The 25,173-nt window shown below is 37.4% G+C and overlaps 1 protein-coding gene across 1 annotated transcript in view; it reads left to right on the top strand.

Moving 5' to 3' along the window:
• The window catches only part of LOC103181801 (adiponectin receptor protein 2), a 33,893-nt gene that overhangs the window by 4,323 nt on the left and 4,397 nt on the right, over positions 1-25,173 (top strand). Inside the window, exons 2-6 of the mRNA XM_007898497.2 lie at positions 1,030-1,269; positions 15,818-15,925; positions 19,219-19,390; positions 20,939-21,125; positions 22,854-23,041. Of these exons, the coding sequence (XP_007896688.1) occupies positions 1,180-1,269; positions 15,818-15,925; positions 19,219-19,390; positions 20,939-21,125; positions 22,854-23,041 (745 nt within the window). The 5' untranslated portion in view covers positions 1,030-1,179. The remainder of the gene's footprint in view (positions 1-1,029; positions 1,270-15,817; positions 15,926-19,218; positions 19,391-20,938; positions 21,126-22,853; positions 23,042-25,173) is intronic.

Genomic DNA, 25,173 nt, shown 5'->3' with positions numbered 1-25,173 from the left:
CGATTGACGTAGAGGTATAAATAGTAGAGGCATGATTTATACCCCATTGGAACAGTCTTGTAAACTGGCAGTGTCATGGACATATTTTGTGGTGGGGGGAATCTCCTATCGTTGATGAGCTATATTAAAAATTGCTTTAATTAAGCCCCAAAATATGAGGTATGCATTGTATTCTCCAACTACATGGCAACAAAGGAAAGCACAGACTGTTCAGAGAGATACATCTATATTCTGCAACAAATATATCACACGTTTTTCTGATTGTCATGGGAGATAGATTTCTCCCATGTGGGAGAGACAGAGAGAAACTGAGCGAGAAAGACTGAGATGGTGAGACAGAGAGAGAATATATTATAAAGTGTAGTGACTGTGTGTTTTGTGGAAAAGAGAGAGGGGGACTGGGAGAGAGGGACTAGGAGAGAGGGACTGGGAGAGAATATATTATGAAGTGTAATAACTGTGTTTTGTAGGAGAGACAGAGAGAGACTGTGTGAGAGAGACTGAGAGAGAGAAATGGAGAGAGACTAAGAGAAAATATATCAAAGGAGTCCTCCCACTAAATCCTCCCAAAAGGAGTCCTTCCAGCTGAGTCCTCCCAAAAGGATTCCTCCCAAAAGGAGTCCTCCCAAAAGGAGTCCTCCCAAAAGGAGTCCTCCCAAAAGGTGTCCTCCCAAAAGGAGTCTTCCCAGCTGAGTATAGAAAAAGATGAAATGTCTGTGTGTGTCGATCTACATTCCATATTGGATCCTTTGGTTTCAAGCGAAGCTGCAACAGATACAGATAGTCTAGATATATCATGACAACTACTCAGATGGCTACTCTGAATACTTTGGGTGCCATGATCGCTGTACTGAGGGAAGATTGTGAAATTATCGCCTTTGAAATCAATCTTCCTCTCTCATATGACAGACAAAAGGAGCTAGTCACAAGACCACATAGTATTAACTTACTACTGCCATTGTTAAGAATGACATATTATTACTGCAGTACATATTGAAAATGAATTGGCCTTTGTTTCTCTTAAAACAGGTATTTGAAAACCCAACTGTGTTTTCTAAATCGTAGAACATTTACTTTTAAAGAAGAGCCTATATCGGTAACAAACTGGAAGGTCTACGGTTAGATGAGAGCCTTATCTCAGGCTTAAGGAATCGGAGGGAAAAAGGAGTAAGAAAACAGATGTCTTCCCCAGAAATAGAGTGCAAAGCTCCAAGCTCAGAGTTGGATGAACTTGACCCACTTCTGAGCGACTGTTCAGAATTGCTGGATGTGAGTATAAAATATGAAGTGATTATAGTATTGTGTATGTTAAGCTACCAATATTTTAAAATGACATTCATTATCCTAGTCAAACCTGATTGAGAACTATAATTACATTACACTCCATTGACTTGTTATTGGTGTATATATTATGTTCAGTGAGTGAAAATGAACAATTCACTCCCAGAATATTTACAAATAATGTTTTGTGGTAGAAGTAACCTGCTATAGAATTTCTATAAATTCAAGATACCAACTGCCAAAACAGACAATTGTTACAAAGATTTATAATCAATTGTTTAAGAATTTATTATTAATACAATTACAGAGGACAGTTGAATTTGTTTTACATCAGTGGATTTGATTTCAAATATGTTATAAAGTTTTGCATAGATGGATTATATTTATTAAGATAGTAATTCATACCTGATATTCTCAAAATGTTTTGTGCATGGATCATTGTATGGTGGATGGGGAAAATTGTTCCTTATGTAGCATTTATGCTTCAAATGGCACAGATTAGTTTGGAGTCACCTGGATTCTTTTTCAAGAAAAGTAGAATGGACTGTTGGGTATTCCCTTTCCAAAACTTGATACTAAAAAAAAGTTTGTTATGTAGGAACGCTAATTTTTTTTGAGTAGAATTGTATACTTAATATTCATAACCACAGCTAATTCTTAAAAGTTCACTTTGTTCACCATATCTGTTTGCCACCACTTCATACTTCTATAGAAATTACTGGTGAAGCGAGCTTTGGTCTTAACATCTGTAGCTATACTATTACATATATATGAGTATGGAAAACACATTCTATTGAGAGATATTGGCTTAACCTCTAGAGCCTATTGTTATGTTTCTCAGTTATGTGCAAATCATTCTTTCGGTCTTTCTCAGCAATCTTGGTGAACACCAGAATGAGAAAATAAATAGCTTTTGTATGTCGCAGTTTTAAAAATACGTCTGTTAATACAACATTTAAACCACCTATTCAAGGTATGAATATAGAAAAAAGTTGTGCGTTTGCTGTCTCTTCTTAACATCCTGTAGAGCCATTTTATTAAAAACTATCACCAGTCATCCAAAAACCACTCGACTCGCGGTACCAATTCTACTCTCCAGTATATCTTTAAGATTACATTGTGTTGTTTTCCAGAGGAAGGATTGAATTCACCATTGGAATACTTACATATGAGTTTGCACAACCCTTTGTTTTTGGAGTGAAATTCTGGTAGATAAAATCAGAATAGTGCTTAATGTGATTGTGAATTATCACCATTTTGGAGGTTTTAACACTTTTTGAAAACTTGGAATACAATAATGTTTTCAGGAAATCTTTCCTATCTAGGATGAACACTTTCTGAATTGTTTCGACATATTCTTTGAAATTCTATCTCATTAAAGCTTGGAGAATTTTTTTAAAATCAATTTTATTATACTTCAAGGAGAAAAATGTGATTCGAGATGATGAAAGTAATCCTTACATTTAATATTGTGCCTTTCATTTTGGGAGGGCGTTTCAAAGCATTTCACAGAATGCACTGCAATTTTGCAGGTGAATGACACCAAAGATAACTGATAAAATCATATTGATTTAAAACATTCCATTCAAATTGTTTGCCAGTGCCGATTTGGAATTAACTACGCATTCCTTATGCATGAACCTCATATTCTCAGTTTTTGGACTTTGCCAAGACAAACTGATAGGTGCATCCAATCTATTGATCTTATGTTTTTGATGGAATTTTTAAAAAGTGCAACACAGTAACTAAGTGGTTGATATATGCTATTTTTGTTTTCAAGTAGAGCTGCCATGTAGTAAAGGTGGGATACTCCCATTGAACTGTTGTATTCAAATGCTGAGTTAAACTTATGCTAACAACTCTTACCATAAACAAAATAAATTGCATAGATGGAAATATAGTACTTGATTCCTTATTCATGAGCCTCATATTCTCAGTTTTTGGACTCCTACCTCTCTGACTCCCTACCAACCTACCTGCTTCCTCCGATCAGCGGGCTCCGGCCTGCTCCATGTCTTCCGCCCGACCCGCCCTACCATCGGTGGCCGGGCTTTCAGCCTCTCTTCCCCCACTCTCTGGAATTGCATCCACGCTCCCTTTGCCTGGCTTCCTCCCTTGCCTCCATCAAGTCTGGTCTCAAGATCCCCCTCTTCGATCATGCCTTCAGTCGCCCTCCCACCTCTCTGCCTTCACTCTACAAATGTAATTTTGTTGTTGTTGTTGATTCTAAAAGCACTGTTGCTAATCTAATAGGTATGTATGAAGTATGCCAAAGTGGGCTGCATTTGCACAACAAGGCATTTAACTTTGAGGTTTATCTTGCACAAGTGTATTTGTGATGATTCGATCTTTGGTTTCAATAAACTGTAAATTGCTGTGAAGCTATTAATATGCTGCTTCCAACAAGGACAAAGAAGGTAGGACAAACGTTCTTTAAAGATTTATTTTAAGACATTTAAGAATGTTTTACTGCATATTTTAAGAATTTTTTCACAAAATGCACGTGTGATGATATACATGTATGAATAGGTGTCAGCGTGGCTCAGTTGGTAGCACTTTGTATTAGCTGAGTCAGAGGTTGTGGGTTTAAGACTCGTGTAGGAGTTTGAACTCAAAAATCATGTTGCAATGTTGGAAGTAACTTCAGATGAGACATTAACCCAAGGTCCTGTCTGTTCAAGTGAATGTCAAAGATCCCTTGCCACTATCTGTGTAAGAAGGAACTTTGTCCCAGTATCCTAGCCAACAATTCTCCAGATAAAATTGGTCATTCTCTTCATGGTGTTTGTGAGACATTGCTGTGTGCAATACTGGCTGTGTTATTCACCTACAAATATAGTCACTACACTTCACAGTAAATACAAAGATAGTTTCTTGTATCACTTTTTGTAGAAAAGATTTTCCTCTGGACATACTACGATTGTTTCATTACTTTATGCACTCGCTTTGCAAGTGAGAGACCTGAGTTCAATTCCAGGCAGGGCGAAACCTTGGGCAAGTTTCCTTACTCCACACGCCTAATAATAATCCCTCCAAAAACAATAATAAATTGGTCATTTTCAATCTACGACTGTTTGTGGGACATTGCTGTGCGCAATTGGCTGCCGCGTTCGCCCACAAATATACAGTCAATTCACTTTACAGTGTGTTCTGTGAAGCGCTTTGGGACGTCCTCCCGACATGAAAAGCGCTATATCAAATGCAAGGATTATTATTATGTCTGTCTTCACCCTTTCACAAAGCTGAAAAAGTGATTTTATAGAATTAAAATTCCTGAAATTTGACCAGTACTCAAAATGCACACTGCTTTATTGCTGTTCAACTGCAGTACCTATAAATATTGGAGGATTACACAATCTAAATATACAAAAACTATAGCTATTTGTAATGTAATTTTGTTGTTGTTGATTCTAAAAGCACTGTTGCTAATCTAATAGGTATGTATGAAGTATGCCAACCCAACTGTCCAGCGCCTTGGGACGTCCTCCTGACGTGAAAGGTGCTCTATAAATGCAATCTTGCTGTTGTTGTATTTCATGAAATCGATATCCAGTGGATTCATAATGATGGTATGACAGAAGGAAGCAGTAGTGGACAGAAAGGTCACAGGCTAACTAAATGACAGTTATTCTCTGACCACATTAATTCTGAGAAAATAATGTTTCATAAAACCAACCTACTAATACGACAGATTCCCTAAGGTTGAAGGAATTGGTATTGTGGATCTGACTGAACTCACCTCACTCACCCAAAATTAGTGAAATTCACCTTGGACCAAATATTGACCATCTCCTGTTTGTGGCTTGACAATGTCGACTCATGCTGTTGTGCCAAGCAACGTTACCTCAATGCCAGGACAAATGATTCAGGCAAATGGATAAATCAGAAATAAATATGCACTCTCCTAGATTGCTAGTTGCTAATGTGTTGATTTAGTTTCCTTTTCTCTGTTTTTGTTACTTCAATGTTGTGGGTTTAAGAACAACTTGTTGAGTTCATTTGAATATGGTTTGAGTTTTTTTTGAATGTGAAAGGAAATGCCTTTTTTGAGATTTTCTCATTATGTCTGCAGGGAGAGCATTTATCATGTGAATCAGCTGACTTTCTTAACTCATGGAGTCCTGTAGTTCAGTGGTTAGAGCACTCGCCTCGCAAGGGAGCGACCCTGAGTTTGATTCCCGGCCAGGTGAAACTTTGGGCAAGTTTTCTTACTCAACACACTTCTGTTTACCGAGCAGTGAGTTGGAATCCGGTTGTTAGTCGATTAGCGATCGGTTTCTGGGAGTAATAATTCTTTCAAAAAATAATAATAAAAATAAATTGGTCACTCAATCCATGATTGTTTGTGGGACACTGCAGTGCGCAATTGACTGCTGCGTTTCGCCCACAAAATATAGTCACAACACTTTACAATATATCCTGTGAACGCTTTGAGACGTCTCGAAGAGGTGATAAGGCGCTATATCAAATGCAAGGTTTATTATTTATTATTATCAGGAATTTTTCTCTGTGTTTTTTTTTGTTTCTCCAGTAAACTTCTCTTTGTGATCATCATATTGGGGTGAATGAGTTATGTTCTTCCCTTTTAATTGTTCTCATTGTGTGAGTGAGGGTGTGGGTTCAGTCTTCTTCTTTGAGGGACAAAATATTAGCCTATGTAAAGGGCAAAATATAAATTCAAGTTGGTGCTATTGTTTTGAAGATTGGGTTATTCTGAACCGGCATGAAGGTTTTTGTCAGTTCTGTTCACAAGTTCCTTTGGTACTTTTACAGAGTTCCATACAACAACATAGAATGATGCAGCAGGGAAACAGGACGTTTCCATCACCAGTAGATCTCTATTATCTTCTTCACATATGCATTAGTTTTTCTCTTAAAAATACATTCATGCAATTTGCTTCAAACGTAGCTTCTGGCAGTGAGTTCCACATTCTCACCACCTTCTGTATAAAGAAATTCCTTCTAAACTACCAATTAGATCTGTTATCTTATATCTGTTATCTTATATTTGTGCCCTCTTGTTACAGACTCACCAACAAGCCTATCAATATCCATCTGTGGAATTGTTTCTTAATGTTAAACACCTCTTATTAGGTCTTTTTACACTTGTCTAAACTCCAGAAAGAAAAGCTTCAACTTGTGCAATCTTTCTGACAGCTCATAGTAACATCCTTTTAAATCTCAGCTGTACTCTCTAATGCTACAATATCTTTCTGGTAATGTGCAACCAGAACTGTACAGAGTATTCCCAATGTCATCTGATCAAGGTTTTCTATAAAATTAACATTACTTCCTTATTTTTATGCTCTTCTTCCGGCATAAAACCAAGGATTCTATTTACATTCTTTATGGCTTTTCTACCTGTGCTGCACCTTTTATAATAATACAAATAATCCTTGCATTAGATATAGCGCTTTATATGTCTTCTAGACATCTCAAAGCGCTTCACAGAATATACTGTAAAGTGAATTAACTGTGTATTTGTGGGCAAATTCCTGTAAATTTGGATCTCTCAATCCCTTTGTTCCACTGTACCACTCTGATTCCTACCATCCGGGGAAAAGGTGGCTTTTTAGCTTCCTTTTAATTGTTTTGTTTTAGGAACAACTTGGAAATTGAAGTGGATAGTTTTTTTTTAGGGAAGGGTATCAAGGGATATGGGCAAAGACGGGTATTTGGAGTTAAGATATAGATCAACCATGATCGAACAGAATGGCAGAACAGGCTTGAGGGGCTGAATGACCTACTCCTGTTCCGATGTTCCTAATTCATATTTAATCCAGTCAGACTCATGAATGTTATAGTTTCGAATCATATTAGCTCTGTTTATTTTCCTTGTATTGGTTGCCTTGATCAATCTATCCGGTTATAATCTGGCATTACATTAAATGCTTATTGAAAATGTTCTCAAACAGTTAAACATTTCTCTCCTCTAATTATTTCGTATAAAAGGCAATTTTATGTCTGTCTGATTCGACTACTGAAAATCTCAATACGTTGAAAGACTTCAGGGTCTGTGTTAACCCTGAAAAACAAATCTGAGTTTCATAGGACAGTTTTTGTTTTTCAAATGGCTATGGTTGATTTTCACAGGTCCTGTCCTGAAGGAGACTGGCTAATTAGATAAGTTACCACTTGGCACAGTCTTCACATAATGTTTCTGTTAAAATGGTCAAAAATCAGTACATAGCAATATTCCTTGCATTTGATAAAGATCCTTATCACATTGACGAGACATTCAAAGCGCTTCACAGATTAACTGTAAAGTGCAGTGACTGTATTTCTAGCCAGACACGGCAGCCAATTTGCACACAGCCATCTCCCACAAATAGTCATGACAACATTTATCTGGGGGATTGATGGCCAGGACACAGGAGAGAAACAACCTTCTCTTTCGGAAAGTGCCATGGGATCTTTAACATACACCTGAACAGGCAAAAGAGATCTTGGTTTAAAGTCTCATCCAAAGGACTGCACCTCTGACAGTGCAGCACTTCTCCTGCTCTGCATGAGACTGAGCTCAAAGTCCTGGTTCAGAAGTGAGAGTTCTACCAAATGAGCCAGAACTTTGTGCAGACTGTGTTTCTTTTTAAAATACCAAAGGTATCTATAGAGGTCTTTTTCAAGAGATTTGAAATTTGTGGATATGTCTTCAATCCTGCAAGGTTGGAAATTCTAGATATTTTAACTTTCAAAGCTAAGTTGTTACAAGTTTGAATTTACCGAACTGATAAATATACCACCACCAACAACAACAAATTACATTTATTTAGCGCGTTTCACATTAGGAGGAAGTCCCAAAGCGCTGGGTGTAGTAAGCTGCTTCATCAGCATGACATAGCTTTTGTTGCTATTTCTACTGAAGGATACATGTTCATAGATGGTGCGACTCTTACAATATTACTGGAGGAGAATAACTGCAATAACAGTTATGCCCTTCACTTTGCTTTGGGGATGTGGTGGCATTCAGAATGTCTAATCAGCTGTTTGGTTGTCTCGGAGAGGTAAAAATATGCTAGAACAAGTAAATATGCTGGGACTGTTTACCTGCCCTGGGGACCAGGACAACAATTCAGTGTCTAATTGGCAAATAGTGCATAAATACTTCTGAAGGGTTTGATGCAAGCAAAACATAACTATTTAGTGCAAATACTTATGTATCTGGCCAAATATTGTTGCCTTTGGGATGTTTAAAATTAGGATTTAATCTGACAAGGATCTAGAGGTTGAAATCTACACTAAAATAGTTGAATTTGCTTTGGTTGTTTGGATAGTTTTAACTCAGTGAGATAATTTTTTGCACCAAACACTTTGAGCCCTACAGTGATTCTAGTACTTTCTTCCTAGGAATTATGCTTCCAATATTAAATATTTAATAAAATTGTGGCAATTTTTTATTCAAAGTGGTAATACTTGGTCTCTCCCTCATTCCCCCGGAGTAAGTAAAGACTGTGTCCTTCACCTAACAATTTGTTTATTTTTAAGATCTCAAGAAATGAGAAAGTTTTATCCAAGGTACTGTCGCTGGTTAGCCAGCCTATTTGACTCATCACTGAGATTTGAAAGTGTGGATATGCCCTCAATCCTGCAAGCCAAATTACTTTGTACTGATAATCTGGGCAGTTGTTATTGTTCATTAAAGCAGTATCCTCCCAAACTTGTGTAACCTGAGCATGTTTGGTCTGTGTTCAAACTAACTCACAAAAGCTGTTGCTTTTTTGAAAGGATTACTGTGCCTTTGCAGTCAGCTTTTCCTTTGACATTGATTGCTGTAAACAGTGGTTAAACTGAGTCACAGAAATTGTGCCATTGAGTTCAAATTTAGAAATATTAAAGATTAGTTGTTCTCAAGCATTGTTTCCTGCACTGGTACATTGCACCCTCCTAAAATGATGCGCCAAATTTTATCCAAGAGTGCAGGTAGTCTGTTCTGGCTATTATCTATGTATATTTCATTATTCATATAGAGTCTTCTTACTTTTTAAACCAATGTTTGACATAAGATTATTTTCCTAAATGTACCAACTGCTGAAATAATATCTAATAATCGCACTGTTAATAAAGATGCTTTTCCCTTCTACATGAAATGCAGCAGAAGAATTGTGATTGAACCTTGCAAATAATGTTTAAACAATGTCACACTAGATATGAAATTAAATTGTGACATTGTAAAATATAATACAAATTTACATTTATATTAAACATTGCCTTTCACATTGGGGGAACTTCCCAAAGCCTGGACAGTCCAGGGTTTACAACTGAACTATCACATTTTGTACGTGATTCACAACTGAAGATGAAGCCTGCAGATTTAGAGACATTTAAGAGAGATTTATTCCTCTAATATTACATTTAATTGGTAATTCTTATAGCAAGCTATAAATTATGACCTGAAAGGTGCAATAATCAGAATTAGGCTGGTGAAATATGGTTAGTGTTTCATTTGATTGATTTATTGGAATATGATCTACATTCACTAAATTATGAAAGGTATTTTCAGTGCCTTGAATGGAACTCTTTGAATAATTATTTTTCTTTCTCCGTGCCATGTTACCCTAATGCATTAATGCTCATAATTAAAACAATTCCCTTTTTCCCTTTCATAATGCTTCAGAGGAAGGGGGCAGGGGAAGTGTTAACAGTGGTTAGGGAGGAGCTATTTGGAAGTTATTTATACTGATAAATGTACATGAAAAAAGCTAATTTCAATTAGCAATGATAACAAAATTCTTTGTAAGTAAATGGTTCTGTATAACCTGAGTAGTTGAGTTTAATTAACAGTTCCATTATTGCACAGTAATATAACCTCCAAACTGAGGGCAGCTTCAACTTTCTTTGTCCTTGTGACCTTTTGGTTTGTTATTTTGGATCGCCTTGCACTGAACATTTTGACCAATGCTGTGCCCTGCTCCATATTAATGTTTCAAACTGGAGACAGATTTCTCTCCCCCGCTTCTTCCCAGCTCATCAAAGCATTTTGAGACGTCTTTCCAACGTGAAAGGTGTTATGTAAATTGTTGTTTATCGAAGCCGAAAGGAGAAATACTTTGCAGTTGATATCAGGTGAAATTTGTAGTTCTATTTGTATTTTAACATTCAGCCTGTGTGGCTCCGGGCTTTGAAATTCTCATCCCACGGTCCCTTCACCTTGTTCCCTCCCTTGCCTCCTTTAAGGCATTTCTCAAGCCTCTCTGGCGCCCTCCTGCCTTCCACACCTCCTGATCCAACCCCCAGCTCGGGTCCAAATCTGTGACTATCCAGCGCCTTTGGACATCCTCCTGACATGAAAGGCGCAAAATAAATGTAATTTGTTATTGTTGAATGTCAGCCTGTTTCACTCTTGCCTCTGAGTCAGAAGGTTGTGGATTCCAGACCCACATTGGGCGTTGGAATCACATAGTTTAAGGTGATACTCCGATGCAGTGCTGGGGGTGTGGGGATTACATTGTCGGAAGTGCAGTTCCTCAGATGAGATATTAAACCGAATTCCTGGCTGCCTGTTCAGGTGAATGCTAAAGATCCATGTCACTATTTGAAAAAAGAAGGGAGTTTCGCCCAGTGTCTTGCATTCCCCAAATAAATAAAATTGGTCACTCACTCCATGCCAATTTGTGGGACATTGCGCAAAGCTAGCTGCTGCATTTCGCCCATAAAATACACAGTCAATCTACTTTACAGTATATGCTTTGAAGAGCTTTAAAATAATTTGTTGATTTGATAAGGTGTTATATCAAATGCAATGATTATTATTAGTTGCAGATATTATTCATCCACCTATGCAAAAGTAGACATGCTGGATTTGTCCTATTTAATCTAAAATTCAAAATAGTTTAGAATTATGTTTATAAATAGTCAACTGTCTTTATAATGAATGGTTATTGTGAATATATAAATATTGTAATATTTGCACTATATTTTGTGTAAGTTTGTGCAGGGGATATGATACATATGAACTTCCAGAAGACCTTTAATAAGGTGACACTTATGAAACTTGGGGCATGTTCAGAATGGATTGAGAAATGGCTAGAAAATAGGGTAAAAAAGAGTAGGAGTAAAGAAATAGGAAGTGATGTTCTGCAGGGATCTGTATTAGGATCGCTACTATTCCCCACGTACATAATGATTTGGTCTCAGATTTTGGAGGTGTGGTGTCAAAATATGCAGATCATGCTAAACTTGGAGGTGTGGTAAATAATGAACATAATTGATGTATGATGACATAAGTAGGCTTGCATTATAGATGGATGGGTGGCAGAGGAAATTTAATGTAGAGGTGTGAAGTGATTCATCTTGGAAAGAAAAATAAAGAAACTGACTACACTCTCTAGCCCCACCTTAACTTTGTGATCCCCTTGAAACACTGAGCCAGACCCTTTGGGTTGTAGGGTAGGGTTGAGCGAGGTTGTAGAGGGATTTGAATGTGAGGACAAAGATCTGGAATTTGATCTGCTGGGGATGAGAGTCAATGGAGACGAGCAAGGATAAGAATGATACATTCACGGAATCTGCTGTGGGAGCGGACATGAATTGTTGAGTATTGGACTTGTACGCTTGCTTGTGTAGAGAGGAGGTGAGATTTCCGACGAGCAGGGCGTTTGAATGTCAAACCTGGATGTGAAGAAAGCATAAATAAGGGTTTCGACAGCCCAAGAAATGAGAGTTAGTGGCAGAAGCAGATAGTGTTGCAATGGTAAACAAAGTGGGGTCAAACAAGACATCGAGTTTCTGCATTGGCTCTGTGAGAATCTGTACAGGTTGATCCTGTCAATGGTTAAGTTGAGAAATCGCTGACAGGAGCCTCAGTCTTGTCGATATTAAGATGCAGGAATTTGGAGCTCATCAGACTTGATAAACGAAAGTAATGTAAAATTTAAAAAGTTTATATAAAATCTATGAAAGCAAACTTTTTAAACTTAATTTTTAAATTTTAAATGAGCACATAAATGAAAAGTGCAAAGTACCACTTTATGTGATCACAATGTACAAGTGATTCAAGCCTAGCAATACAAATCAAAACTCCTGGCTTTGTGCTCTGCAAGTTACTTGTATTTGTAGTGTAACTGTGGCAGAGGTTAAACTCATGGCCAGTCACATGCATCACATCAGCAACGTCTATCACAATATTTGAAGACAATAATTTTGGCTGCTTGCAGCATTCTTCTATAGGAACATAGGAATTAGGAGCAGGATTAGGCCATTCGGCCCCTCGAGCCTGCCCTGCAATTCAATAAGATCATGGCTGATCTTCCAGCCTAACTTCATCTGCCCGCCTTATCCCCATATCCCTTAATCCCTCTATCCTTTAGAAATCGACAATCTCAGTCTTGAATATGTTCAACGACTGATTATCTACAGCCTTTTGGGGTAGAGAATTCCATCTGAGTGAAGAAGTGTTTCCTCAACTCTGTTTGAAAAGGCTGACCCTTAATCTTAAGACTGACCAATAGTTATAGATTCTCCTACCAGGGGAAACAGTCTCACACTGTCTACTCTGTCAAGCCCCATAAGAATCTTATATGTTTCTATAAGATCACCGCTAATTCTTCTATATTCTGGAGAATATAGGCCTAGTTTACTCAACCTATCTTCATAGGTCAACTCCCTCATCCCAGGAACTAACCTAGTGAATCTACACTGCATCTCCTCTAAGGCAAGTATGTCCTTTCTTAAATAAGGAGACCAAAACTGCACACAATATTCTAGGTGTGGTCTCACCAAGGCCCTATACAGTTGCAGCAAGACCTCCCTACTCTTGTATTCTAACCCTTTTGCAATAAACGCCAACATGCCATTAGCCTTCCTAGTTGCTTGCTGTATCTGCATACTAACTTTTTGTTAGTTTAACTACAATTTAAAGGACACCCAAATCCCTCTGAACACTAACACTATCTAGTCTCTCCCCCTCTAGAAAATAATCTGCTTTTCTGTTTTTACTACCTAGGTGAATAACTTCACACTTCCCCACATTATATTCCATCTGCCACCTTCTTGCCCACTCACCTAGCCTATCTATATTCCTTTGCAATCTTTTTGTGTCATCCTCAGAGCTGACTCTCCCACCTAGCTTAGTATCATCCGCAAATTTAGATATTTTAAGTTCTATGACCTTGTCTAGATCATTGATATAGATTGTCAATAGTTGAGGCCCAAGCACTGATCCTTGTGGCACTCCACTAGTCACATCTTGCCAATCTGAGAAGGACCCGTTTATCCCTACTCACTGTTTTCTTCCCGTTAGCCACTCTTCGATCCACGCTAATATATTGTCTTTAATTCCATAGGTCCTACTTTTGTGTAGCAGACTTTTATGTGGCACCTTGTTGAATGCCTTCTGAAGATCTAAATACACAACATTTACTGGTTCCCCCCTATCTAACCTGCTAGTTACATCCTCAAAGAACTCTAAAGATTTGTTAAGCATGACTTCCCTTTTGTAAAGCCATGTTAACTCTGCCTAATCATGTTATGGACTTCTAAGTACCCCACTACGACATCCCTAATTAAGGATTCTAGAATTTTCCCTTCTTCTCTCTCCCACCCTTCTTAAATAACGGTGTTACGTTTGCGATCTTCCAATGGGAACCGTTCCAGAATCCAGAGAATTTTGAAAGATCAAAAACAAGGCATCCACTAGCTCAGCTGAGCAATAAGGGAGTGGGTTTTGAGTGAGGTTGAAGTGGGTTCCTTTAAAGGGAGGAACCTCAACAAATATCAAGTGCACTTGGCATGTTTTTAAATTGTAGTTAAGAATTAAGGAGCACTTATAACCGATTTATACTTTATCTCTTCCCCTGTCCACGGAATGGAAATGTGTTTGATCTTGAAAGCGAAAATCCCTCTTAACAGAACTCCCCTTATTTTAACATTGAATACTTGCTTGTTTTTGAGGGAAATTGGCAGGGAAAAGTTTCTGATGGAATGAGCAATAATAGGATGATGAATTGCTTGGTGTTCACTAATGGTGGGCCTGTTGCCTGATATTTAACCTTGCATGTTATTCAACAGAAATAGACTGAAAAAACTCCATGATAAATATGTTATTTGAACTATTATATGCGAATGGAGCATTCAAATCTAAATACAGTTGATGATTATCAAACATTTTGTTCCCTCTTTTTATTTTGGAAATTTTGCATCCTTTCCAGGAATATCTTTCCCCTAGTAAGACTTTTGAGTCCTATAGGGGAAAGGTATCCTGGAAGGTCATACTCTTATGATGCCCAAGCTTTCCATGGGTTTGCAGTGAACCTTGATTATGTTATGTGGCATCAACACACGTTCATTTTCATTAAAGCAAGGTCACTGCAAAGTCTGTGCTGGAAGTGACACTAGCTGTGACCTGGCAACCTAGAAGCAAGATCAGCAGCCAGTGTTTTGTGGACTGTTATTATGTGGTGTCTTAAGTTTATGAGCCAAATGAAAATGAAGACGTCTGTTAGCTTGAGATGACTGAGCTGTAGCTTGACATGACTGACTTAGTGTTTGCATCCTCGTCGTTTTCTTTGTGCCCTTCATGTTGTTGTCTAGTGTTTGTCTGTTTTTCATCCTTGCAAGACTCGGGAAACCTGGCCTTTTTGTGACTCCTACCAACACCTTTCATGGTGTAGTTTGCAGTAGTTTCTTGGTTTACAGTAAAAGTATACTGCAAACCAAGCAACCACCCATTCCAGATATTCTGATTCCTTCACTATTGTGCCTCTGACTTTTGAGTTGAGTTGCTTGATCTGTAAATATCACTGTCTTACTTTTCTGGATGAATCACTGAGCAACTTGATTTAGAAACTAGTGGAAGGCAGAGGATCTTTAATAGTGTTACAATATTTTTCTAAGTGGCTACATGCAATGTGTTTAAGACCTCTGATGGTTATCCTCAGGTGGAATACTTCTCAGATTAAGGGGCCGTTAAAAGGAGAGAGCCCTCAGGCACAAGATACTGTATGGCAGCATTCTCGTGTTCTTGAATGGGCTGACATTTCATTAAACCTCAGTTAGGACCCCAAACTATTCAGCACTCTGTTCCTAACAACTATTCAGATCAGGTAGACATTTCTACATACTGGACATTCCCAGGTTTCCAACTCCCTCTTACAAAACAGAGAATACTACAGAATTTGTTTGTGACAGTTTGTCCAGTGATGTGTTTGAGAGATTGATATAATGCAAAGAACTACAGCAACTAATAACTAATAGATTTCTATGAACTCTGATAAATGCTGTAGGATGCACCATTTGTTTTTGTAACCTATATTCTTTAAGTGTTATTTAAGCATATAATGCTAGCCTGTATTGTACAGGTCCTCAAGCAGAACAGATTATTTGTATTATTAGGTAACAAGTAGCTGGGATGGTGTAAACGGACTTAATCTTAAAACTGAAAACTGATTTAATTTTTTAAAAAGGGAGCAATCCTGCCATTGAATCAATAGGTTAGTCATGCATAGTTAGATTTAAACTGTTACTGTTTAAAGTAGAAAGGATTAAAAATGATTGTTTTCAATTTAGAATTTTGTTTTAATTATTTGTTTCTTTCTTTCAGAATAAGTCTGCATCTGATGAAACTGTTGAAGAAGAAGGATTCATGGGCATTGCTCCACTATTACAAGCCCATCATGCCATGGAAAAGATGGAAGAGTTTGTCCACAAGGTCTGTTTACCACAACAAAGATTCTTGATCAAGCTAAATTCAGTTTCAGTTGGTTGTACTCTTACCTCTTAGTCAGAAAGTTTGAACTCCACACCAGACCTCAAGCCCATACTTAGATTAGTTTATACTTAAATACCAGGAGAATGTTGTATTGTTAGTCATGCCATTCTTTGGATGAAATATGAAACCAATGTCCCATCTGCCTGATGTGGTGTTTCAGATGGTCAGTAAGCATTTTTGATACCATTTCAAAGAAGAACAAGTAATTCTCCCACTATCCTGGCCAATATTATTCTGTCATCCAAATTCACTAAAGTAAAATCTGGTTATTTATCGGATGGTTGCCCTTCCCAATCTTCTCTCAGTCTCCGATGATTAATAATAAATAATAATCCTTGCATTTGATATAGCGCTTTTCACGTCGGGAGGACGTCCCAAAGCGCTTCACAGAACACACTGTAAAGTGAATTGACTGTATATTTGTGGGCGAACGCGGCAGCCAATTGCGCACAGCAATGTCCCACAAACAGTCTTAGATTGAAAATGACCAATTTATTATTGTTTTTGTTTTGGAGGGATTATTATTAGGCGTGTGGAGTAAGGAAACTTGCCCAAGGTTTCGCCCTGCCTGGAATTGAACTCAGGTCTCTCACTTGCAAAGCGAGTGCTCTAACCACTGAGCCACAGAACTCCAGTGGAGCCTAACTGTAATTATTCTTGTAAACACAATTTAGATTTCATGTATTTCCATTGATTAAAATTATTTCTATTTTTTTCAGTACCAATATTTTAGCTGATAACCCTGACAGACCAGATCTCATTATGCCATTTAAGAAAATGTTTTAAAGATAATATGCATAGAAGATACTTTCTTTCCATGCTCACCAGTCCATAATAGCACACAGTAAACTAACAGTGCTGTCACACACATTAAATTTATTATCACTAAACATGGTTTTTAATTTCTGACAGTAATAAAGGCAGGTTACAGATTTTCAATAAAAATGAATGAACCGACTAATCCTAGTTGTTGTGAATGATTTAACACCTTCACAGCTATATTCAGTACCTAATCCAATTTATTTTATCTAACTCTTATCACCTCTTCTAAAATTGCAGAGGTTAGCAGATCCCATGTCAATTGAAGATCAATTTCAAATCTGCATTGAGCTGTCCTGGTTCTCTGTACCCAATATATTTATTAGTGGCTTGCTTCCATGTAGCAGCTGTTTTGCTCAATGCTGTGAACAGCAGCCAGCAAAATTCTGCACAAATTAGCAACTGGGCAGGACTGTCCTTAACAGTGCGAGTCTTTTCAGGCACTCTTTTTCATAGGGCAGCTGTTAACTAAGATCATATGAGGATTCCTTTCACTGTGCTTTTTGCTCTTCTTTTGGAAGTGAAAATAATAATATAAATAATAATCCTTGCATTTGATATAGCACTTTTCACGTCTTCTGGCCTCTCAAAGCACGTCACAAAATATACTGTAAAGTGAATTGACCATATATTTGTGGGCAAAACACGGAAGCCAATTGCGCACGGCAGTCTCCCACAAACAGTTGTGGATTGAGCGGCCAAGTTATTATTGTATTTTTTGAAGGATTATTATCCCTATAAAAATGATCCACCAATCGACTAACAACCGGGATCTTGCTTACTGCTTGGTAAACATGTGGAGTAAGGAAACTTGCCCAGTATTTTGCCCTGCCGGGAATCGAACCCAGGGCTCTCACTTGCGAGACGAGTGCTATAACCACTGAGCTACAGGACTCCAAAATAATATATGGCATAAGAAGAATAAATAAAGGTTTGTAAACTTAGATTTTAATATCCACAAAAATAGGCTCTTATTTCGAATCCAATTAAACGTTCTATCCTATTTACCTAAAATTCCATGAACCTTCTTTTAACCAATTATTAATTCCATTGTAGTTCCAGCGATCACTGTGACCTTTTTCAGTGACCTTTTTTGTTTAATGTACTTAAATTTTTATTTTTTATAATAAACTACTAATTCTTTATTTTATGACTCAATAAAGCAATCATCAGATAAATATATTTTCCTGTGTTTTATAATTAAAGCTCTACATATTTTTATGTAAGGGAGATGTTCATTAGTATATGTTGCTTAGAATTAATTTAGGGTGGCCACCAAATGACTTAAACCCACCTCTGAATGGACAATAAATACAATTATGAGTAATTTAGACCTTTTTACTAAGTTTACTCTTTGCCAGTACAAATCTTTACTTGATGGATATTAAAAGTGCCTTCAATTAAAGCTAATTTCATGTTATTGATCAAATATTTATTTAACATCACTTAAATGTATTAAAACCATATACTATACTTACCATTACTGTTTGCCTTGTTCATTAGCACTCTTTGACGTAGTGAGTGATGATGATGAGTCACTTGACAGCCTGAGATCTATTTCAGCTTCTCCCTTGACTAGTTCTATCCCATTCATGGAGGACGCGCGTTTCCTATTCCTATTTCATTTTTGTAATATCTTGCATTTATCTGTATTAAAGTTCATAATGAAAACTATGAACTTTTGAATCTCTATAAAATGTTTCATAAACCTTGTTTCACTGTCGGGTAAAATAAAGTAGAGTTGTACAAAAATTCACACAGCAGAGATTCAGGAACTGCCTGATTTATCAGTGAGATCTATCTCAATAACTTGAAATACCGTAGTACCAATGTGAATGTCACATGGTGAAGGCCCACTTATATGATTTACTGTGGATTTTGTGAGTCACTTAACACAATACAGCAGCCTTACAATTGAAGGACCCTTGTAAAAAAAATTCTGAGGATTTGAATGTTTTCAACACTCAGTTAATCAACTAACCTGGTAAAGCACTCAAACTTCACTCTGATAAAATAACTCCCAAGACCTTAGAAAGCAGCTGCCTATTCTTTTTAATACATGTATGATTTTATCTGCTTGCATCATATTTTGCTTGTTCCCCTAATTTGTGAATTACTGCATTGTTTTCTCTAAATTGAACTATTTTCACTGTGCTGAACTATTACCGTTTAATTGTATTTGCTTGTGGCCATTTTATTTATTCGGAAAGCTCCATAGCTTAATTTATTTATTTAGTTAACTGACTGAGGGAATAGTTATATAGTTAATAAAAGAATTAACAGACCCATCAGCCAACTGACCTGTAAACTTTTATATTTTCTTTAGACCTGTATAATGCGTTATCTTTAAACTGGCAGCTGGACAATAAACTGAAGCTTAAAATATACCAAACTTGTTTCTGTTCCTATTGAAGGTGTGGGAGGGCCGGTGGCGTGTCATTCCCCATGATGTGCTTCCTGACTGGCTGAAGGACAATGACTACCTCCTGCATGGTCACAGGCCACCTATGCCATCTTTTCGCGCCTGCTTGAGAAGTATATTTAGGATCCACACAGAAACTCTGAACATTTGGACACATCTCTTAGGTACAGAACACTGCTAAGCAACTGGTTTAACTGATCATATGTAGCATGCAGGTAGTGATGTTGACAGCAACTTGATGATGCGGAAGTCGGCTTCATGAGTGCAACCACATTGTAATCTAACATGGATCTATTGTAAGATTTGTCCAATGTATTGCTTTATCACAAAAATGCCTAACAGTAGTAGATTTAATGGATTGTCATTCCGGGAAATGGGGCGGGAGGTTATAATTAAAAAGGAACACTTTTATAATATAGTAATCTATTAAAATAAATTGTATGTATGCCTGCTAGTTTTAGCTGTGGGCATCAGTCAATGTGGACAAAAGCATGTGGGAACAGTGGACTGTGTCCAGATTAGTGTGTGTTTTGTTTGTTTGCTTTAATCATGTCGTGGGACCTAATTTTATTTGGCAACAATGTGGTAACAAAAATGAAAGAGCAGTCGGTCAGTGCTTCAGGAGATTAGATTTAAAGTTTCAGTGCTTTAAACTGGCAAGCTATTTAATTTTGCAGATAGGGACTGAGTGATCTTTTCGAAGCCTACACCAATTCAGTGTCTAAATTAAACTGGAATTCATCTCTGCGGTTGTTTTTGAATGAACAGTTTTAAAATTTGACTGCCATTTGCTCACATATATTTCTAGGAAGTCACTCAGCTGACATGAGCTGCAGTGGAATGAGTAAGTAACTCAATAACAATCCAAGATTGGCAGACTTTTCTGCTTTGAGTGCCAATTGGGAAGCATCTGAGTTGGAAAAATTCAGTATTGACTGATACATAAAAAGGAATGAAACCATTATCTGTTGTGAAATAAAATATGGCTTTTAATAATACAGAGGTATAAATCCCAGTTATCTCTACTTCAAGTACTATGTGATGGTAACTTGCTTCCAAGCTTCTGCTAATTTTGGGCTGGAACCAACTAGGAGGAAATAGCCCCAACTATAATTTCCTTCCTTCATTTTAGCCCATCTCAGCTTCCTTTTTTCTCTCGCTCCTTCCCCCATACATCTGAAATATGGAGAAGTATTAAGTAGGGAATTAAATGAAACCAACTTTCCCATTGTGACTCTCTGTCTCAGATCCAAACATTCATTGTAGATGTTCCACAAAAAAAGGTTGTTCGTTCTATCGAGCTGTCAGCTCACTGCTGATGTTACTTCCTGTATTTGTGTGTTATGCACAGGAAGTGGCACTGACATTTCCTGTATGAGGCTAAGTTCCAGAAGTTCCATTGATGTCACTTCCTTTATGAAGTGATGTCAGTATCGCTTTGTAAGCATAGCCTGAAAGCGCAGTGTGCAAGAAGTGAAATCAGCGGTCACTTAATGATCTGGACGACAGATTATTTTAATTGCAGAAAATTGTTTCTTTAAGATTGGAAGCCAGATACATATAGTTGGGTCCCCAGTACACTTGCAAACACACGCTCAACTGGGATGTGTTCTCACTGGGTTGCCCTGTACTACAAATTTCATTGTCTAGTTCTAATCAGCGCTTTATTTCACATAATTAGTAAATAATGTGACAAACTTTTGTTTTCTTAGGTTGTCTTTTCTTCCTTGGTCTTGGAATTTTCTACATGTTTAGGCCGAACATTTCCTTTGTGGCCCCTGTGCAGGAAAAAGTTGTATTTGGGATGTTCTTCTTGGGCGCCATTCTTTGCCTAAGTTTCTCTTGGTTGTTTCATACGTTCTACTGCCATTCAGAAAATGTTTCACGTGTATTTTCCAAGTGAGTAAACCATCTTTGGGGTGATGTGATGAAATTAGATAAAATAAATTGATAATAAATAAGGGCTAGCCAACCATTTAATTGAACATTAACTTAAATATTCTTTACTTGGTCATTTTCCTTAACTTGAAATTAACTTTTGATTAAAAGGAGCACCTTGGTTGAATTTGACATGTCACAAGTTGCACCTCCACTCTTTTCCAAAAATACACTTGGCACATGATACATAACCTCATTGAGATTAGCATATGAATGAATCTGGCAACACAAAATGGAATTTCAGGAATAATCAATACTTTCCTAAATCTGTATCAATTGTTTATTTTTTAGTTTTTGTTTAATACATTCAAAGGGTATTCTTGAAAGCGTGAATTTTGTTCTGCTTGTAAATGCTGCTCGTAAATGCTGCTTGTACACCCAATGAAATGTCTACATTGTTTACAGTTTTGATTATTATATGATAGTATAATTAAATGGCTGAAAAAAATTTTTGATGTCACTTTGACATTTAGAAAGTAATTCTGCTATAACCTGAATTGCACATGCGAAGTACACGACTGAGTCAGGAACTCACCAGAACATGGTAAAGATTATTTTATAATCGGAACTGCATACACAATAAAGAATAAGAGTGAGAAATGCATACACACTAATGTAGTTTTTTTAATAATCAAATATTCTGATCTTTTGTTTAAATGTCAAATTCAGCCAAAGTAATTTGTCTGTGTTGTCGGTTAAAAACTAGTTCTTTAGCTTATATTTTACCACCAATAAAATCCATTTGAGTTTTCAGAAATATTTCTTATTCCTTTGAAACTACTATGCAAATATACATAGGTTTCGGAGGTAATAGGTTACGAGCAGTGCTTCCTTATCTATATTTTCAAAGGTTCATTTCAGTCCCTATTCAAATTTGGATATTTAGAGATACTGCAAAGGACATCCATTTTGTCCACAAATATCTTGTGCCATTATTGCTGATTTAGCTCTTAGTTGAGGAATGTGTGTGGCCAGTTTCAGCTTCTACTTAACATGTTTTCTAAATTAAGCCAAACAGTAAAACACTGCAAAAAAAAAAAAAAAAAAAAACTTGATCACTGATGTCCTCTCTAAATTTTATGATGAACGTAGACTTTTCACTCCCTTTTCTCTCTCCTGTCCTGAGGGGTATGCTAGGCATCATTCCCTGCTTACAGGCAACTCTCTGGTACTTTGTTCAAATGGTCATTCTTCATACGGTGGCCCGAGAGAATGTCGCGTGTGTGTCAAACATCATGCTTTGTGGTCATATTACAGAGACCACATTACAGTGAGCTGTTAAACAGGAGGTTTGACATCTACAGTCATTTGAAACCTTAACCCTGATCTTAACCGTATTAGTGCAGTGGGTTGTCCATCACAAATAAGGTGTTGTCAAACAGAGGAAGCAAAAATTGGTTGGTTAATGTATACCAACTGCTGCTCTTGCTTTTTTTCCTGCCCTGTGGCTAAGAGAGGCGGTGACCAGATCCTGTAGTAGGTCACTTGTCATCTTTTTAGGCATAGAAAGTATGTGGTTGAGAAGGCAGTCATTTAGAAATAATGCAAAAGAAAGAAATACATCCTTATTTTCAAAAGAGAACACACAGAAAATAATAATAATCCTTGCATTTGAGTGTATTTGTACTGATTGAGGTGTGCTGTTGCTTCATTGAACCTAATGTCTGCTTTTTCCCTGTTTTCAAACAGATTGGACTATTCTGGTATCGCACTTCTGATAATGGGCAGCTTTGTGCCATGGTTGTATTACTCATTCTACTGTAACCCACAGCCTTGTTTCATCTATTTGATCGTTGTCTGTATTCTTGGCATCACAGCAATTATAGTCTCCCAGTGGGACTATTTTGCAACACCACAATACAGAGGTGTACGAGCTGGTAAGTTCGCTTGCTGACCTTTTTGTCTTGGTTTTATAGAATATATTTTTGAGCAATGTCCTTCTCTTATGCCTTCAGTTTTATTGTGGCAAGAAAGTGACACAAGATGAGAATGTAAAACTTGAGTATGTTTTCATTTCAAAGAAGAAAATCTAATTGTTTTAAAAGACTGAGTTGTTGTAAGAATCAAACAATTGACTATCAATTTATTGTTATTGATTTTTTTTTGAAGGAATTATTACCCCCAGAAAAACGATGCTCCAATTGACTAGCAACTGGGTTCCTTCTTACTGCTAGGTAAACTGAGGCGTGTGGAGTAAAGAAACTATATTTCGCCTTGCTGGGAATTGAACCCAGGTCTCTTGCTTGTGAGGCGAGTGGTCTAACCACTAAGCTACAGGACTCCATAGTCCTGTATCGTAGACGGCTTGCACAGCATAAACTACTACTCTGTGGATGTCTCTGAATTGTAGTGAAGGTTCATCAAGATGAGAAAATACAAGGCTTGGAAATTTCCTCCCACTTTGTTCCTGATAACCTTGTGAATCAAATACTACAACTAATAATCTTTCATTTGATATAGCGCCTTTCACATCTGGCGGCTGTCTCAAAGTGCTTCACAGGCCATACTGTGAAGTGTAGTGACTGTGGCGAACCAAGGCCCAAATGGGTAGATGGTCCTAACACAGTTAGCTGGAAAATGTCCACTTTGAGGTAATTATTGCCTTGGCATCTGTCAAACTGCAGCTGGTGTCTAATTCTCTGGAGTTAGATAAGCAGTTCTTTCCCTTTCTCTCCTCTTCCGCCAAACCCCCCCCCCCCAACACACACACTACCTCCAGCAGAGATTGGACATATCTAGGAAGTACAAACAAAAACTCTGTTTCCGAGCGATTTCCATATTTGTCAGACTCCTGAAATAAAAAGCAAATGATTACATTTCAATAAACTAGTCAGAAGTAGCGTGAGAGTTTTAAAAAACAATTTCTGGGTCACTCCTTATCTCATCAATTAATATAGTTACAAAAAGTTTTAAGGTGGAATTGAAGCATTCTTTGTGAATTGTATTTCAAAAGCTACCCTACATGGAGGGGGCTATATAAGTGCAAGTTGTTGTTGTTGTTGTTTGTCCCTACTTCAGCATAGGACATGTTGGTCATTATATCGAGCAAAGTACAACAGCATCAATTTATATTTATGTAGCACTGCGAGGTCATCTCAAAGTGCAGCTGTGCAGGATGGGGGAAAAATGGGGGAAAAATGACTGAAAGTGTCATCAAAAAAAGTTGTTAAGGTGAGCTGGATGAACTCCAGGATGGAGTTTCACCAGAATAATAACCACCAGAGAACAGAGGCAGAATGGCTGAAATGAAAGCTCACCCACCAATGGTGAGGCAGGTCAGATAGGGGATATGAAGCAGGATTGGTGTTAGCCTGAGTGGGCGGAATGGCCAGAGCAGTAGGATTGTAGTAGGTAACAGAGGTAGGATGGGATGAGGCCATAGAAGGATGTGAATGTGAGATCAAATAATTAAAATTGACATACTAAAATTAACAGAAGGTATTTCATTAAAGTAAAAATGAAATTGCTGTATTCTCTTCAAATAGTTATTTACTTATCCATTAGGCTCACAAAATTGAACCATTTATTGTTGGTGAATGTAGACTGGCATTTGTTTTAGTGTGTCAGGAAAGGAAACGGCATTTGACAGTTTTAATCTTTAAATTTACAGATGTATCAAGCTTGAACACTTGGTATAATATTCACAAAAGCTCGGGTGGATACAGACACACCCAACTGGGAAGGGCAATATAAATACCTGATTTTTTTACCAATCAAAATTGTAAATACAGGAAGACAATAGTACACCTATTGATATACTTTTAAAATTCTGTACTGGAAAATAACTACATCACTCATGTAACAAATAGCAATTGGTGCCACCATGCTTGGAGTCCTGTAGCTTACTGGTTAGAGCACTTGCCTCGAAAGCAAAAAGTCTTAGGTTTGATTCCCGGCAAGGCAAAACATTGGACAAGTTTCCTTACTCCACACGCCTCTGTTTACCTAGCAATAAGTAGGATCCCGGTTGTTAGTCAATTGGTGGATTGCTTTTCCGAGGGTAATAATT

The sequence above is a fragment of the Callorhinchus milii genome, unplaced genomic scaffold, assembly GCF_018977255.1.
Source record: "Callorhinchus milii isolate IMCB2004 unplaced genomic scaffold, IMCB_Cmil_1.0 Scaffold5, whole genome shotgun sequence".
Taxonomy (NCBI): domain Eukaryota; kingdom Metazoa; phylum Chordata; class Chondrichthyes; order Chimaeriformes; family Callorhinchidae; genus Callorhinchus; species Callorhinchus milii.
The sequence above is the reverse complement of the archived record's forward strand: the minus strand, read 5'-3'. Positions and strand labels throughout refer to the sequence as shown.